Source organism: Salmo trutta, chromosome 13 (genome assembly GCF_901001165.1).
Source record: "Salmo trutta chromosome 13, fSalTru1.1, whole genome shotgun sequence".
In the NCBI taxonomy this organism is placed as follows: Eukaryota; Metazoa; Chordata; class Actinopteri; order Salmoniformes; family Salmonidae; genus Salmo; species Salmo trutta.
The window spans coordinates 52,835,354-52,853,792 of NC_042969.1; the positions used below are offsets into that span (position 1 = coordinate 52,835,354).

The window sequence follows — 18,439 nt, forward strand, 5'->3', positions numbered from 1 at the left end:
GAAGAAACTAACGTATGTGGGCGTGGTGTAGCGTTTGGCTGGAGAAAGGAGTGTGGGTAGCCAGGCAAATTTTGATTAGTATCATCACTGTCCCTATCTTACACTGTCATAACAGCAGTTTCCACCTCTCTCACACATGCTCTATGTGGCCAGGCCTCTAATCCATTTACCTGCTATTCTAACCCTAGTTCCCAGTAGTGTTTATAAAGATCCCATGTCTAATCTCTTTTATAGGCCAATCCTTCACCACACACTACAAAGCTGATTAAAGAGGTTCACTTCATACTTAATTATCTCTTGCGGATTGCAAGGGCTAGCCAAATATTCACTTTTTCTGTTGGACTGTACACTCTCTGTTTTCGCTCCTCATGAACTATCCTGAATCTGGGCCAAATGACTGGAAGACCGGTGTTAACACTTACCACTTGCTGGCAAATACGATAAGTGGCAGCTTCAGAGTAATTGTAATGCCTCATTATTACTGTGTTCACCAATATCCAGCAACAACTACATTTGCTGTTCCTTTGTTTATCCTTTGTTTATTACAAATATAGCCCACTTGAGTGGGTCTACAATTACATTATACCAAACATTAGGAACACCTTCCTAATATTGAGCTGCACCCCCAAATCAGCCTCAATTCGTTGGGGCATGGACTCCACAAGGTGTCGAAAGCATTCCACAGGGATACTGGCCCATGTTGATTGCAATGCCCACAGTTGTGTCAAGTTGGCTGGATGTCCTTTGGGAGATGGACCATTCTTGATACACATGGGAAAACCCAACAGTGTAGCAGTTCTTGACACAAACCGGCATTTGTTTTTGTCTTGCCCATTCACCCTCTAAATGGCACACATACACAATCCATGTTTCAATTGTCTCAAGGCTTAAAAGTAATTAATTAACCTGTCTCCTCCCCTTAATCTACACTGATTTGAAGTGGATTTAACAAGTGACATCAATAGGGGATCATAGCTTTCACCTGGTCAGTCTATGTCATGGAAAGAGCGGGTGTTCTTAATGTTTTGTACTCTCTGTGTATATCACTCAGCCTTTAAACATGTAGTGACTATGGAGCCTTTATTAAATGATCATTGTAGCGGTAAGAGTACCTTAAAAACAGGCATTAGTATTATTATAGTTTTGTAAGTGGACTTTCAGCCTGTTACAATGTAATGATATGGGATCAGGACAAGGGACAAGATGGGCAACAGCAGGCTCCTGGTCCACTGGCTCCATCACAGAGAGGGAGAGAGTTCAGTCCTGTCTGTGCCATTGACCCGCACTGTAACAGAGCATGAAAACTGGACCCAGGCTGACCCGCGCCTCAGTACACACCCAGGGAGCTATAGAATCACTTGATTTCACCCATTAGCCCTGATGGTGCTGTTTGTGTTAACAAGGTCAACTGAGGCTCTCTCTCTGTGCGTGTGTGAGTGTCTGTGTGAGTGTGTGTGCGTTGAGTGTGTGTGTGTGGGGGGGGGGATATCTTGCTGATGTAGCCATTGTTGGATTAGGGTTGAGGAGGAATGAGAAGTGTCAGGTAGTGTCAGACTAGACAGTAATCCTATCTCCCTGTACTGGGGGCCTACCCGGGTCAGAACCGGGTCAGTGTGCTGCTGTGCTGTAATACATTTCACAGCAGGGGGATGACAAGGGCAGGGAATGTGTTTCAATAGAGAAGAGGCATCAGGGGTCCACTGTGGGAACCTTTCATCCCAAATCATTTTGAGATGGAGGAATACCATGTGTAAATGTATCAGGGAACTAGCCAAAATCATATTTGTTTGGAATATCCACAATTTAGAAGAAGAAAAAAGGAATCATAATGTATTGGTTATACAGAGCATTCGGGAAAGTATTCAGACCCCTGGACCTTTTCCACATCTTGTTACGTTACAGCCTTATTCTCAAATTAATTAAACAAAATGTTTTCCTCATCAATCAATCAACGAGTTCCAGCAGGTATATCTCACTTGTCACCCCCAAAGCCAATTCCTCCTTTGGCCGCCTCTCCTTCCAGTTCTCTGCTGCCAATGACTGGAACGAACTACAAAAATCTCTGAAACTGGAAACACTTATCTCCCTCACTAGCTTTAAGCACCAGCTGTCAGAGCAGCTCACAGATCACTGCACCTGTACATAGCCCATCTATAAATAGCCCAAACAACTACCCTCTTCCCCTACTGTATTTATTTATTTTGCTCCTTTGCACCCCAGTATTTCTACTTTGCACACTCATCTACTGTCAAATCTACCATTCCAGTGTTTTAATTGCTATATTGTATTTACTTCGCCACCATGGCCTATTTATTGCCTTTACCTCCCTTATCTCACCTCATTTGCTCACATTGTATATAGACTTATTTTTCTACTGTATTATTGACTGTATGTTTGATTTACTCCTTGTGTAACTCTGTGTTGTTATATGTGTCTGTCACGTTCTGACCAGTAAAGGGGTTATTTGTTATTGTAGTTTAGTCAGGACGTGGCAGGGGGGTATTTGTTTTATGTGGTTCGGGGTTTGTTAGTATATGTGTTTATGTAGAGGGGTGTTTGGTTAGAGTATTCCGGGGTTTTTGAGTTATTTTCTATATTTTGTATTTCTATGCTCTGTCTATGTTGTGTATTTCTTTGTTGGCCTGGTATGGCTCTCAATCAGGAACAGCTGTACATCGTTGTTGCTGATTGAGAGTCATACTTATGTAGCCTGTTTTCACCTGACCCTTTGTGGGAAGTTGTTGTTGCATAGCTGTGTGTTTAGCCTGCAATCCTGTTCATTCGATCGTTTTCTTGTTTTGTTTGTTCAGTGTTAAAATAAAGTCACTATGAGCACTCAACCCGCTGCGCCTTGGTCCACTACGTACAACGACCATTACAGAACTACCCACCACAAACGGACCAAGCAGCGGGGTAAGGAGCTGGAGAGGAATATGTGGACTACAGGGAATTGTGGACATGGGAGGAGATTCTGGACGGGGCTGGACCATGGCACCAGGCTGGTGAATACCGTCGCCCACCGGAGGAGATAGAGGCAGCCAAGGCGGAGCGGCGCCGGTATGAAGCTTTATACGGGCCAATTGGGAAGCACGAGAGGCACCCCCAATAATTTTTTTGGGGGGCACACGGGTAGTTTGACTGGGCCAAGGGTGAGCCCTAAGCCAACTCCCCGTGCTTATTATGGGGAGCGTATGGAGTGGAGAGCGCCGGAGTATGCGGAAGTGCGCACGATCTCGCCCATGCGCACGCACAACAGTCCGGTGCGAGTGATCCCAGCCCCTCGCAAGTGCCGTGCTAGAGTGGGCATCCAGCCTGGAAGGAGGATGCCTGCGCAGCACATCTGGCCACCAGTGCGCCTCCTAGGCCCAGGCTACCCTATGCCTGTTCTACGCACGGCAACCATCAGGCCTCTGCACAGCCCAGTTCGCCCTGTGCCAGCACTCCGCTCATGCAGGGCTGCTATTACCATCCAGCCAGGACGGGTTGTGCAGGAGGTGCGCTCCAGACCTCCAGTGTTTACCCATGGCCCTGTGTACCCAGTTCCTGCTCCTCGTACTAGCCCTGAGGTGCGTCTCTCCACTCTGGCGTGTCCAAAGCCAGCACCACGCACCATGCCTCCAGTGCGTCAGCCCAGTCTAGTACGTCCTGTTCCCGCTCCTCGCACTAGCCTTGGGGTGTGTGTCACCAGTCTGGTACCTCCACTACCAGCCCCACGCACCAGGCCTCCAGAGCGTCAGCCCAGTCCAGCTCGTCCTGCTCCTGCTCCTCGCACTAGCCCTGTGGTGCGTGTCCTTAGTCTGGCGCGTCCTAAGCCAGCTCCACGCATCAGGCCTTCAGTGCGCAGTCCCCGTCCAGAGCTTCCGGCAATAGTGCCTCGTCCAGAGCTTCCGGAAACAGTGCCCCGTCCAGAGTGTCCGACGACAGTGCCCAGTCTAGAGATGGCCCACAGTCCGAAACCAAGAGAGACGGCCTACAGTCCGGAACCGAGTGAGACGGCCTACAGTCCGGAACCGAGTGAGACGGCCTACAGTCCGGAACCGAGTGAGTCGCCCTACAGTCCGGAACCGAGTGAGTCGCCCTACAGTCCGGAATCGGCGCAGCCAGAGTCGCCCTACAGTCCAGAGCTCCCAGAGTCGCCCTACAGTCTGGAGCTCCCAGAATCGTCCGTCTGCCCGAGGTCTACAGCGAAGTGCTTCAGCCAGAGGTATTCAGCGGGGGTGGACAGGTTAGGTGGGGGACTAAGGACAGAGCCTGAGCCACCTCCACAGTAGGAGGATTGGGGAGGGGGGGGTGTAGCACGGGAACCGTCGGTGACGGCAGCCACCCTCCCTTCCCTCCCTTTAGTTTGGGGGGTTTATTTTTGTGTTTATTTTTTGTGTGAGGTGCATCCGGGGTCTGCACCTTTGGGGGGGGGGGGGTACTGTCACGTTCTGACCAGTAAAGGGGTTATTGTAGTTTGGTCAGGACGTGGCAGGGGGGTATTTGTTTTATGTGGTTCGGGGTTTGTTAGTATATGTGTTTATGTAGAGGGGTGTTTAGTTAGAGAATTCCGGGGTTTTGGGGTTATTTTCTATATTTCGTATTTCTATGTTGTGTATTTCTTTGTTGGCCTGGTATGGCTCTCAATCAGGAACAGCTGTACATCGTTGTTCGTTCGATCGTTTTCTTGTTTTGTTTATTCAGTGTTAAAATAAAGTCACTATGAGCACTCAACCCGCTGTGCCTTGGTCCACTACGTACGACGACCGTTACAGTGTCGAACTGCTTTGCTTTATCTTGGCCAGGTCGCAGTTGTAAATGAGAACTTGTTCTCAACTTGCCTACCTGGTTAAATAAAGGTGAAATAAAAAAAATGTAAACAAATAAATCTACACACAATACCCCATAATGACAAAGTGTAAACCGGTTTTTAGACATTTTTGCAAATGTATTAAAAATAAAAAAACAGAAATACCCTTTGCTATGAGACTCGAAATTGAGCTCAGGTGCATCCTGTGTGTCACGGGATACTAGGAGTGGTGGTTGGAGTCAGGCGCAGAGAGCAGAGGATCAGTACAACGTCTTTATTTCCTCCTGCACAAACCGGTCACGCCAAAACAGAAGGGCGCGTAAAATAAATGACCAACCCAAAACACAGGGCAAAAAGGTCTAGAGAGAGAAATAAGGCTTCAGCCAGCACGTCCAAAATAACACAACAGCGAAATAATCCCGCACAAACCTGGGCGGGCTAAACAGGCTTAAATAAACACAAATCAAGAAACACAACAGGGAACAGGTGCAAACAATAAGATCATACAAACCGAAAAGGAAAAAGGGATCAGCGGTGGCTAGTAGGCCGGCGACGACGACCGCCGAGCACCGCCTGAACAGGCAGGGGAGCCACCTTCGGTGGGATTCGTGACACTATGTCCATTGATCATCCTTGACAACTTCATTGGAGTCCATCTGTGGTAAATTCAATTGATTGTACATGATTTGCAAAGGCACACACACCTGTCCCACAGTTGACAGTGCAGTTCAGAGAAAAAAACAAGCCATGAGGTCGAAGGAATTGTCCGTAGAGCTCCGAGACAGGGTTGTGTCGAAGCATAGATCTGGGGAAGGGTACCAAAAACATTCTGCAGCATTAAATGTCCCCAAGAACACAGTGACCTCCATCATTCTTAAATGGAAGAAGTGTGGAACCACCAAGACTCTTCCTAGAGCTGGCCGCCTGGCCAAACTGAGCAATCAGGGGAGAAGGGCCTTGGTCAGGGAGGTGACCAAGAAGTTGATGGTCACTCTGACAGAGCTCCAGAGTTCCTCTGTGGAGATGGGAGAACCTTCCAGAAGGACAACCATCTCTGCAGCACTCCACCAATCAGGCCTTTATGGTAGAGTGGCCAGACAGAAGCCACCCCTCAGTAAAATGCACATGACAGCCCGCTTGGAGTTTGCCAAAAGGCACCTAAAGGACTCCCAGACTATGAGAAACAAGTTCCTCTGATCTGATGAAACCAAGATTGAACTCTTTGGCCTGAATGCCAAGCGTCACATCTGGAGGAAACCTGGCACCATCCCTACGGTGAAGCATGGTAGTGCCAGCATCATGCTGTGGGGATGTTTTTCAGCGTCAGGTACTGGGAGACCAGTCAGGATCAAGGGAAAGATGAACGGAGCAAAGTTCAGAGAGATCCTTGATGAAAACCTTCTCCAGAGCGCTCAGGACCTCAGACTGGGGCGAAGGTTTACCTTCCAACAGGACAACGATTCTAAGCACACAGCCAAGTGGCATGGGGAAAAGTCTCTGAATGTCATTGAGTGGCCCAGCCAGAGCTCGGACTTAAACCCGATCTAACATCTCTGGAGAGACCTGAAAATAGCTGTGCAGCGACGCTCCCCATCCAACCTGACAGAGCTTGACAGGATCTGCAGAAAAGAATGGGAGAAACTCCCCAAATACAGGTGTGCCAAGCTTGTAGCATCATACCCAAGAAGTCTCTAGGCTGTAATTGCTGCCAAAGGTGCTTCAACAAAGTACTGAGTAAAGTGTCTGAATACTTATGTAAATGTGATATTTCAGTTTTTATTTTTAATACATTTGCATAAATTTCTAATAAACGTTTTTTTGCTTTGTCATTATGGGGTATTGTGTGTAGATTGATGGGGGGGGGAAATAATTTAATCCATTTTAGAACAAGGCTGTAACATAACAAAATATGGAAAAAGTCAAGGGGTCTGAATACCTTCCAATTGCACTGTATAATATGCCAAATGGATTGATACATTTTTGTTGGATAATCTATTTTGAAACTTATTGGGATCCAGCTAATACCAGTAACTCAAGTGAAGCAGGTATCTAGAACAGCGTTTATACCTGTTTCTAACTTCCGTCTTTTGTCCTGATCTTGTCCGCATTCTGATTGTGCCGATATTTTTGGACAGGTGTAGACATCAAAAGATTGTGATCAGATCATCCTGCCCACCTCCGGAGGGAGTCAGACACGCCTTGTGTGTGGATATCTTACAAGTGTAGACAGATCTGGACAGAGAAACCATTTAAATCGTCATCATTCCGCCCTTTAAAATCATTGACAGCTGGCACCATTGAATGATTATATCAATATGTGTCTTACAAAAAATAAATACATATTATTTTTAAAGAATAGCTGTGAAATAATTTGTATAAAAGAAGGGACCAGGAAATGTGGTCACAATGCAAACACAGTAGATGGATAACCGACACATTTGAATACCGTGTGTGTAGACATATTTCTGGAAATGTGCGCACAGTCAGGATGCAGACAAGATCAGGACAAAGGACCCATGTTAGCGCCAGGTATAAACTTGGCTAAGGTGTCTGGTGGCTGGATTTGGATGTTCTCGCTCCTCACAGGGTTTTCACACATCAGGGTTGTCCAAAAGTGCTGCTTCAGCACCCCTGCCAACACACTGGCATCGGACGGCTCCTAATCCTCACCCTCCAGCCACCCTAACCCTCCTACCTCATCCCCACCTCCCCTTTCACCAGATGTAAGCCTTGTACTGTACACATGTACCTGACCTACTGACCAGTTCCAAGTAAGAATTCCCTCTCTCTTTCCACTACCTCCCTCCCCTCCCTTTCTCTAGTCTAATTCTATCCCTTGGTTTTCCGGCCTGTTCTAATTCCCCCTGCCTGCCTCTCACTTTCTCTCAAGCTCACCTTACCTGACTTTCAAAGATTAACCATGAAAACACACTTCAAAGAGAAAGACCTATGTGAGACTGGACAATCTTAATTCAAATACTTCAGGAATAGTGATGCATTTTGGTTCAGGAATTAGAATACTACTGTCACCGATATGCAATTTATAGCTTTTAAAAGTGAGACATTGTTATGAGGAACAAAGAGGATGCCGTGTCCGTGAGTCTGTACTGAGTGCTTTCTCTGTTTACACCAAACAGTATAAGAGGGAAATCCTGGTCCCAACGATTACAGAGATGAGGGAGGGCGGAGTCTGGGGAAAAAAAGAATAGTAAAATACATTTAATGACAACTGAGCAAAACCAACGGACATCGTGCATGGTGTTCCATCATAAGCAATAACGTTTCATGTTTTCACCTCGCTTTGATAACACTCTGTCAATAAGAGGTACCAGTGAAAATCCTCTTTAACTAATCCTGTTCATACTTTGACTCGTGTATCATGTATAAATGTTGCCTTCTGTGTAGTATGTAAACATGTAAATATGTATGTTGTACGCTCAACACAATGGAAGTGAGAAGAGAATGAAACCATCAACAGACGTTTAGTGCTTGTCAGGATTAGTCCCCCAGGCCCCGCCCCTTTGCAATGACACAGGGCTTCAGCTAAATAAATCTGCAACTATAACTGTGGCCCTTGTCTCAGTGTCCTCACTCTGTCACTATTTCTCTCCATTTAGCTCCCAAACCAGAATACCACAATACTACTCCTGCCTTGATAACTACATTTCTCATTTCGTCTCCTTTCTTCCTGGATATGGATCTAAAGGATTTTTGCCTGAGTGAAAATGTCCACTTCCTCAGCCAGCACAACCAGTAAGAATTATTGAGATTTATGTTGTTGTTGTTTTTTTTACATTCATATTTGGTATGAAAGTAATGAACAATTGAATGTGATCATAGATACATTTTATTGGTCGTTAATCTGATGGCCACCAATTATGTGCTGTTGATGTGTGTTTACTTTTAATTTAAGCATGAGATAAGGATTAATTTAGTTGAGAAAAAAAAGTTATTATTAATTGTATGTAGAATAAATGCAAAAGTTGGTTTCCTCCATAGGGAACATAAATAGAGTTGTTGGTCCTTGAGGTGGTCCATCCAATAGGAAGACTATATTGTGGTCTGCATGCCACACTGTTATCCTAGCAGTTCTATAAATAATAGGGTATTATTTCAGTGGGACTATATTGTTGTCATGATCATTTCAATTGTGCCATCAGCCTGTTGGACTCAAACACCGACGACGGTCCTTCACTAGATGATAGATGTATCAAGACGGATCCCCCCAGCCCTACCTTCGCCCTGGACCGAACCACAGCATTCAGTCCCAGCTCGGACAGCAGTGGATACAGTTTATTCTCACAGGGTCACTCGCTGGACCCGGAATCCCCGAGTTCGAGCAGCAGCGGCAGCGGTGTCAGCGCAGCACCGGACTCTAGCAGCGCAGCTCAGTTTCGCTCGGATCGCAGTTTGGCGCTCTCGGCGCACGTTGACTCCATCCTCAAATGTGACTACTTATCGTCGCTGGGCTCTGGACCTAAAAGGCTGTGCCTAGTTTGTGGCGACTTTGCATCGGGATATCACTACGGAGTAGCGTCGTGTGAGGCATGCAAGGCTTTCTTCAAGAGGACAATTCAAGGTAAACAGAAGTGTATAGGTTTTTGCAAAAACCTGATAGAACATCAAATCAAGCCGTCTGGGATGGTGTGTGTTGCGTGCACTGTGTGCGAGCGTGCACGTGTGATACATTTACGACAGGGCAAAGTTCTGGGCTAGATCTTAATTAATAATATAATCAATAATCTATTAGAGGGGGAAGCGCAAATGAGGGTGATTGCAGCATACACAGATTTCCAATAGTTCTGTCAGTCGCAGACTCAGCTATGGGATTGATTTTCGTGTGAAGACTCAATGTGGTTCATATTGGTTGATGGCCCCAGAAATGCTTTATTGTCCCCCAAGATGAAATCGGGAGGGGACTGTGGAGCTATCTCGGTCCGTTCGTACGTTCGTTACACGCGATAGGCCAATCTGCTATCTCAGACAGCACTGGGCCGATTTTGATGTGTCTTGCCTTAGAGATCCGTCATTGACAATGTTACATTGATTGGCTGCGAGAGCTATGGCCTAGTAGTTAACATAAGGGGGGCGACAACGACATGTTTATTGTTGCCTTGTTTCTAAATGGAGAAATTGCTTCAGTATATTCTTTGGTTTTGATTTCTTAATATAATCCTGAATATTGTATTTTTGCAGTCTGAAACTAGAGAGGATTATTCTCTGCTACAAATGTTTTAAAATAATTGACGCGTGATATTGATCCAGTGGCGCTTGATGCATTAACGACTGATTTTCAACATTATTTGACTATGCGCCTAATTTCAAGTATGCTTGAAGTTGAATGAAAATACTTATTTTATTCTCATTTATCAAAAGTGGCTTTTCATAATGCATTCTTTTAGCAACAGTGCCCATCTCAAAGTATGAAACTGCAGCTTAATAAAAATGTGTTATTGACACCGCACAACACCTTTTTAGTTTCTTGTGAATGGCACTCTGAAGAGGTGTCAATCTCCTGTTAAAAGCTTGGAGCTGTAACTTGGATGCCCTAATCTCAGAGCCTCTTGTCCAGGGGACGGGAGGTTTAGGGGTGAGCTCATTGATCGAGGGCCCTTGGCCCCTAGATCACCCCCAGATCCAGACCCGCTTGTCTGGGTATAGATGGGTGGGAGAAAGGAATCAATACTCTATTAAATCCCCTTTTTGTCTTGTGTGAGCCCAAACATTGTAACACTTGTTGTGGTCATTAGGCTCAGTGTGAAAAAGCCAATCAATATCTGTATTTTGTCTGGGCTTCTATTGATTGCTGTGTGAAAGCTCAGGGTGCCGGCGAACACAGAGGCAAATTACTTCTGTCATAGTGCCACAGACAGTGAAACTCAGTAAACCACCAGATGGCAAGGGTTAGCTATGGTGGCACACCCCCTAAAAACACACATTCTTTTACAGCATGGCAATTTGACCTTAAGGCTTTCTGAAAAGTTAAGCATCAAGAATGCACTGTGAGAAAGATACTGTAAAATACAGTGTCACCGTTTGGATTGCATTTTTGCGACATTGGCTTTTCTGACTGGTAACCTCAAGTATAGAGGGTGGGGTGTAAACAGAGCTGCGCTTTCTGTGTTTCCAGGTAACATTGAGTACAGCTGCCCTTTGATGAACGATTGTGAGATCACCAAGCGTCGTAGGAAGTCGTGCCAAGCGTGCCGCTTCCAGAAGTGCCTGCGTGCCGGCATGATGAAGGAAGGTGAGACTTGATGACCAACTCAACAACTCATCTCAGTGGAATCAACGGGCTCAATAAACAGACATGCTTAAGTGTACCAGCCTGCAGAACACATACAGCCTGACTTAGAGTTTTTAATTACTCAACCTCTATTTTCAATCCCCATTAGCTGTTGCCAAGGCAGCTGCTACTCTTCCTAAGGTCCTGCAACATTAAAGCAGTTATATACAATTTTAAATATTACACGACATTAGGCCACTACTCTTCTACCACATACACTACCGTTCAAAAGTTTGGGGTCACTTAGAAATGTATTTTCATCTCTTTTTTTAAATTGATTCTACTGCTTACATCAGTTACCTGATGTGGAATAGAGTTCAATGGCGCCATGACTCTATGTAGTACTGTGCACCTCCCATAGTCTGTTCTTGACTTGGGGATTGGGGATCAATCAATGAGCAAAGAAGATGATCACTGATAATCATGTTTGTGTCACCACAGGTGTTCGCATGGACCGAGTAAGAGGAGGACGTCAGAAGTACAAGAGAAGGGGGGACTCTGGCCTCTCTCTTTATATGAAGGCCCCAGACACACACCCCGTCAAGGCCAACGGTGAGTACCCTCCAATAAGAGCCTCGTCAGTCACAAACGGGGAGTACACTAGAGTACATTACTAATATATCTGTTTGACCTCTTTCAGGAAACAAAGTGATCTCCCAGCTCCTCTTGACAGAGTCAGCCCCCCTGTGTGCCACGCCAGACAATTCAACCAATGATGACAACCTTAAAGCCCTGCTGACGCTTTGTGACCTCCTTAACAGGGAACTCCTGGTCATGATTGGCTGGGCAAAGCATATCCCAGGTACCCACTCCTGTTGCTCTTGTAGGTCATGTTAAATAAGCGTGACTCCCTGCTTAAAAAAAAAAAGTACTATGCCATTTTACACTGGTACAAAGGGACAAAGTTTACTTTTTATACTGTGAGAACTTATGGAGTATTACATTTCCATATTTGGCCTTCCAGGCTTCTCTGCCCTTTCATTGGTGGACCAGATGGCCCTGCTGCAGAGTGGTTGGATGGAGACGCTGGTCCTGTCAGTGGTGTCTCAGTCTCTGGGCTATGGGGAGGAGCTGGTGTTTGCTGGGAACCTGCATCTGGACCAGGCCCAGTGCAGAGCGGCTGGACTCTCTGACCTCTACACTGCCCTGAGACAGCTGACCACCAAGTACAGGCAGATTAACCTGAGCCGAGAGGAAGTGGTTACTCTCAAGGCTATGGCCCTCGCCAACTCAGGTACTAACTACATGGCCTGCACTGGATATCTGTTATTCAGTGTTGTCAGCTGTTTATTTATTGTTTTATTTAACCTTTATTTAACTAGGCAAGTCAGTTAATAACAAATTCTTATTTACAATGACGGCCTACCCCGGCCAAACCCTCCCCTAACCCGTACGATGCTGGGCCAATTGTGCGCAGCCCCATGGGACTCCTGATCACAGCTGGTTATGATACAACCCGGGATCGAACCCGGGTCTGTAGTGACGCCTCTAGCACTGCAGTGTCTTAGACCGCTGCGCCACTCAGGATCCTGTAACTGTGACAGAGCAAACTCAAGAGACCTAGCTGTACCCTTGTACAATCCCTCTTAGAAAGCATATTAAGAATGACAGAACTACCAGAAACATATACTACTATCTAATCTGCCTGGCTACTGCTTACAATAAATAATTGTGTTAAATTCAGCTTTACAATACACTGGCTTGGTACAAAATCTACTGCACCGTCTTCAGGCAGCCCTACATACAGCCACTCCTTCAGGACTGCTCTATTCAATCCGTATTGTGGAAGTTCAGCGTTGCAGCGTGATTGAAATTTAAAGGCAATGTTACCGCGTTAGCGGAGACTGTAGTTACGTAAACGCTACAGATGTTGGCTCGATCGGAAATTACCTTTACTTGTCTATCTTGCAATCTGTAACGCTTTAGTAATACAGATTGATTCAAGACCCTAAGTGTGATCCACAGTGCCTTTCCCTCAGGGTGTGTCCTTGAATACACTTTTGCTCCAGGGTCAGGTTCCCAAGCAGGGCAAGGCTGTTAAATGATGGTCAATACCTTGAAAAGCTACTAGCTGTCAGGGACTGACTGAGTGCCTAGACCCCTCATATTGGCAAACGTCCCTCACAGGTCTCGTATTTTAGTAATGGGATTCTCTCAGCATTACCCATGTCACCATCAGCCCTCCACTTTTTTTTAACTACCATTAATAATTTGATATAATGACTAACATGTTGTATTTAGTTTATTGGAGTCATAAATAAAGGGGTCATTATGTGAACGGTATTACCAATGCTATACTACATACTTGTGTGCTCCAATTTTTTTTGTTGATGAATCATTTTTCAATCACCTCTGTACAAACTGCCAGTCTTCAGACCACCATGACAGAGACTGGGGAGGTCTAGACGTCTGCCAAATCTGTTCTCCAACACCCACTTCTCTCACCCCTCCCTCCCCTCCCTTCCGGCTCCCGTTGTTATTCCCCAGGCCACAGCAAGTGGAAACTGATCAATATCCTAGCAGTGAGAAGGCTGCTTCTGCCCTCAGCCCTGATCAATAAATCCATCTGCCTCCCAGCGCCCTGCAAATGATCACAGGAATTCAGAAATCCATTAGGCGAGTCTGGCTGTGTTAGCCTGACACTCCGGGGCAGTCACACCGCCTGAGGTGGCTAGAAAGATCAGAGGAGGGAGCCTTTGTTTTTACATTTACAGTCCTTTCAGGAAAAATGAGGGTCGGCTGCATGCAACTTAACCTTGGCCCGTCCATTAGCCCTCAATGGCGAAACAAATGAGGTGGACAATGGGATCTGACACGCTGTCATGCCGAAACAAGGGGAGGTTTATCACACAATTCCACCCACACCCAAACACCCACAGGCCTCCCTTGACCTTGTCTCTCCCCACTCAGACGCAGAGAACCTGGAGTGTGTGGAGGCAGTGCAGCGGTTCCAGGACGGACTCCATGAGGCCCTGCAGGAGTACGAGAGCGCCCAGCACCCAGCAGAGCTTCACCGGGCAGGCAAACTGCTCATGACCCTGCCCCTGCTCCGGCAGACTGCCAACCGTGCCGTGGACACCTTCTGCCGGCTCCACCTGGAGGGCCACGTGCCCATGCACAAACTCTTCCTGGAGATGCTGGATGCCAAAATATGACTGTTCTACATCTAACTTTCCATTGGCCCCTCACAAACCGTAACCAGGTGCCCCATTGTTGTTGGGTCAGAAGTTCAGGGTTTGGTGGGTCACAGTTTTATGACAAGTCACGGTGTCATGGAACGAGCCTGATAACTGCATACTGTAGAACAACATATACAAGTGATAGATCTTGTTTCTCATTAGGGCAAAAGCCAAGGACTCTATTCAATCCGTATCGCGGAAGTTCAGTGTTACAGTGTGATTGAAATTCAAAGGCAATGTTCTTGCGTTAGCGGAGACTGCATTCATGGTAAATACTAGCCTATGTCGGCTCAATCGGAAATGACCTTTACATTGCTATCGCGCAATCTGGAATGCTTCAGTGATACAGTTTGAGTAGAGTTCCAAGTCTGGTAGATTCATATATTTTGGTACTTTTTCCAGAGGAGAGTATGTACATTGTTTTTTTTTTTGTATCGTGGGGATTTTCCAGCCATGATATTCAGTCAATATGAAAGGATGTCACTCATGTGAAAACATAACAGCACTTACTGACGATGCATTCTGTTAGCTAGATATCACATAGCCAATGGCCTCTGCAAGCTGTTAGCCAGGCTGAACCAAACTATTAGTACTGCTATCATTACAAACAGCACATTCTTTTGGACTTACCTGCCTTATAATGTACTAAGAAGTTGCGATGCCATGACATTTGTATTTTATTTATTTATTTATTACACGATCGCTGTACAAAGACATGAACTGCTTTCCTACTAGTTTGTATGCCTTTGAATAAAATGCTTTTGGAATTAAATGCGTTTCGAGTGTGACAGACATTGGGGCGTGAACATTGTGTTTCATGTTGAACCACAAAGTAGGCTCTCTGTAATTAGTTAATAGTTTTATTCGATTTATGAAGATCAGATTAGAAAAGTACAGTCATAAAAGCGAGAAACTTGAGGGTACTGTATATGAAATGCACTCACAACATCCTCGGCTAACATTCTGCTACTGACAAAGCAATCCCACTGTTGCCAAAATAATTATTATTAGTTCATGGACAGACAGATGTACTTTGTACGGACAAACACAGAACATTCAATGTTACATTTCCATTTAAGATATTTGTTACATAGATGTATATATACAGTGTATATATATATATATATATATATATATATATATACACAGTGCCTTGCGAAAGTATTCGGCCTCCTTGAACTTTTCGACCTTTTGCCACATTTCAGGCTTCAAACATAAAGATATAAAACTGTAATTTTTTGTGAAGAATCAACAACAAGTGCGAGACAATCATGAAGTGGAACGAAATTTATTGGATATTTCAAACTTTTTTAACAAATAAAAAACTGAAAAATTGGGCATGCAAAATTATTCAGCCCCTTTACTTTCAGTGCAGCAAACTCTCTCCAGAAGTTCAGTGAGGATCTCTGAATGATCCAATGTTGACCTAAATGACTAATGATGATAAATAGAATCCACCTGTGTGTAATCAAGTCTCCGTATAAATGCACCTGCTCTGTGATAGTCTCAGAGGTCCGTTTAAAGCGCAGAGAGCATCATGAAGAACAAGGAACACACCAGGCAGGTCCGAGATACTGTTGTGGAGAAGTTTAAAGCCGGATTTGGATACAAAAAGATTTCACAAGCTTTAAACATCCCAAGGAGCACTGTGCAAGCGATAATATTGAAATGGAAGGAGTATCAGACCACTGCAAATCTACGAAGACCCGGCCGTCCCTCTAAACTTTCAGCTCATACAAGGAGAAGACTGATCAGAGATGCAGCCAAGAGGCCCATGATCACTCTGGATGAACTGCAGAGATCTACAGCTGAGGTGGGAGACTCTGTCCATAGGACAACAATCAGTCGTATACTGCACAAATCTGGCCTTTATGGAAGAGTGGCAAGAAGAAAGCCATTTCTTAAAGATATCCATAAAAAGTGTCGTTTAAAGTTTGCCACTAGCCACCTGGGAGACACACCAAACATGTGGAAGAAGGTGCTCTGGTCAGATGAAACCAAAATCGAACTTTTTGACAACAATGCAAAACGTTATGTTTGGCGTAAAAGCAACACAGCTCATCACCCTGAACACACCATCCCCACTGTCAAACATGGTGGTGGCAGCATCATGGTTTGGGCCTGCTTTTCTTCAGCAGGGGCAGGGAAGATGGTTAAAATTGATGGGAAGATGGATGGAGCCAAATACAGGACCATTCTGGAAGAAAACCTGATGGAGTCTGCAAAAGACCTGAGACTGGGACGGAGATTTGTCTTCCAACAAGACAATGATCCAAAACATAAAGCAAAATCTACAATGGAATGGTTCACAAATAAACATATCCAGGTGTTAGAATGGCCAAGTCAAAGTCCAGACCTGAATCCAATCGAGAATCTGTGGAAAGAACTGAAAACTGCTGTTCACAAACGCTCTCCATCCAACCTCACTGAGCTCGAGATGTTTTGCAAGGAGGAATGGGCAAAAACTTCAGTCTCTCGATGTGCAAAACTGATAGAGACATACCCCAAGCGACTTACAGCTGTAATCGCAGCAAAAGGTGGCGCTACAAAGTATTAACTTAAGGGGGCTGAATAATTTTGCACGGCCAATTTTTCAGTTTTTTATTTGTTAAAAAAGTTTGAAATATCCAATAAATTTCGTTCCACTTCATAATTGTGTCCCACTTGTTGTTGATTCTTCACAAAAAATGACAGTTTTATATCTTTATGTTTGAAGCCTGAAATGTGGCAAAAGGTCGAAAAGTTCAAGGGGGCCGAATACTTTCGCAAGGCACTGTATATATATATATATATATACAGTTGAAGTCAGAAGTTTACATACACCTTAGCCAAATACATTTAAACTCAGTTTTTCACAATTCCTGACATTTAATCCTAGTAAAAATCCCCTGTCTTTGGTCAGTTAGGATCACCACTTTATTTTAAGAATGTGAAATGTCAGAATAATAGTAGAGAAGGATTTATTTCAGCATTTATTCATTTCATCACATTCCCAGTGGGTCAGAAGTTTACATACACTTAATTAGTATTTGGTAGCATTGCTTTAAATTGTTTAACTTAAGTCAAACGTTTCAGGTAGCCTTCCACAAGCTTTCCACAATAAGTTGGGAGAATTTTGGCCCATTCCTCCTGACAGAGCTGGTGTAACTGAGTCAGGTTTGTAGGCCTCCTTGCTCGCACACGCTTTTTCAGTTCTGCCCACAAATTTTCTATGGGATTGAGGTCAGGGCTTTGTGATGGCCACTCCAATACCTTGACTTTGTTGTCCTTAAGTCATTTTGCCACAACTTTGGAAGTATGCTTGGGGTTATTGTCCATTTGGAAGACCCATTTGCGACCAAGCTTTAACTTCCTGACTGATGTCTTGAGATGTTGCTTCAATATATCCACATAATTTTCCTCCTCATGTTGCTATCTAGTTTGTGAAGTACACCAGTCCCTCCTTCAGAAAAGCACCCTCACAACATGATGCTGTCACCCCCGTGCTTCACGGTTGGGATGGTGTTCTTCGGCTTGCAAGCCTCCCCCTTTTTCCTCCAAACAGAACGATGGTCATTATGGCCAAACAGTTCTATTTTTGTTTCATCAGACCAGAGGACATTTCTCCAAAAAGTACGATCTTTGTCCTCATGTGCAGTTGCAACCGTAGTCTGGCTTTTTTATGGCTCTTTTGGAGCAGTGGCTTCTTCCTTGCTGAGCGGCCTTTCAGGTTATTTCGATATAGGACTCGTTTTACTGTGGATTTAGATACCTTTGTACCTGTTTCCTCCAGCATCTTCTCAAGGTCCTTTGTTTTTGTTCTGGGAATGATTTGCACTTTTTGCACCAAAGTACGTTCATCTCTAGGAGACAGAAAACGTCTCCTTCCTGAGCGGTATGACGGCTGCGTGGTCCCATGGTGTTTATACTTGCGTGCTATTGTTTGTACAGATGAACGTGGTACCTTCAGGCATTTGGAAATTGCTCCCAAGGATGAACCAGACTTGTGGTCTAAAAAAAAATTTCTGACGTCTTGGCTGATTTCCTTTGATATTCCCATGATGTCAAAGAGGCACTGAAGTTGAACGGAAGGCCCTGAAATGCATCCACAGGTACACCTCCAATTGACTGAAATGATGTCACTTAGCCTATCAGAAGCTTCTAAAGCCATGACATCATTTTCTGAAATTTTCCAAGCTGTTAAAG

The 18,439-nt window shown here is 44.9% G+C and overlaps 1 protein-coding gene across 1 annotated transcript; it reads left to right on the forward strand.

The window, feature by feature from the left end:
• Nucleotides 1-8,277: 8,277 nt before the first annotated feature.
• On the forward strand, nt 8,278-15,060 carry LOC115205991 (estrogen-related receptor gamma). The gene is made up of 7 exons (XM_029772478.1): nt 8,278-8,542; nt 8,950-9,368; nt 10,920-11,036; nt 11,517-11,627; nt 11,716-11,877; nt 12,040-12,309; nt 13,986-15,060. The coding sequence occupies exons 1-7, from the start codon at nt 8,484-8,486 to the stop codon at nt 14,228-14,230; spliced, it is 1,383 nt and encodes a 460-aa protein (XP_029628338.1). The 5' UTR covers nt 8,278-8,483; the 3' UTR covers nt 14,231-15,060.
• The last annotated feature ends 3,379 nt before the right edge of the window (nt 15,061-18,439 follow it).

What these genes read in the sequence shown, in the direction of transcription:
- LOC115205991 (XM_029772478.1), top strand. Translation starts at nt 8,484, where the DNA reads ATGGATCTAAAGGATTTTTGCCTGAGTGAAAATGTCCACTTCCTCAGC. An exon ending in TTCCTCAGCCAGCACAACCA is followed by an intron (nt 8,543 to 8,949) that starts GTAAGAATTATT and finishes TTGTGCCATCAG; the next exon opens with CCTGTTGGACTCAAACACCG. An exon ending in CTGGGCAAAGCATATCCCAG is followed by an intron (nt 11,878 to 12,039) that starts GTACCCACTCCT and finishes TTGGCCTTCCAG; the next exon opens with GCTTCTCTGCCCTTTCATTG.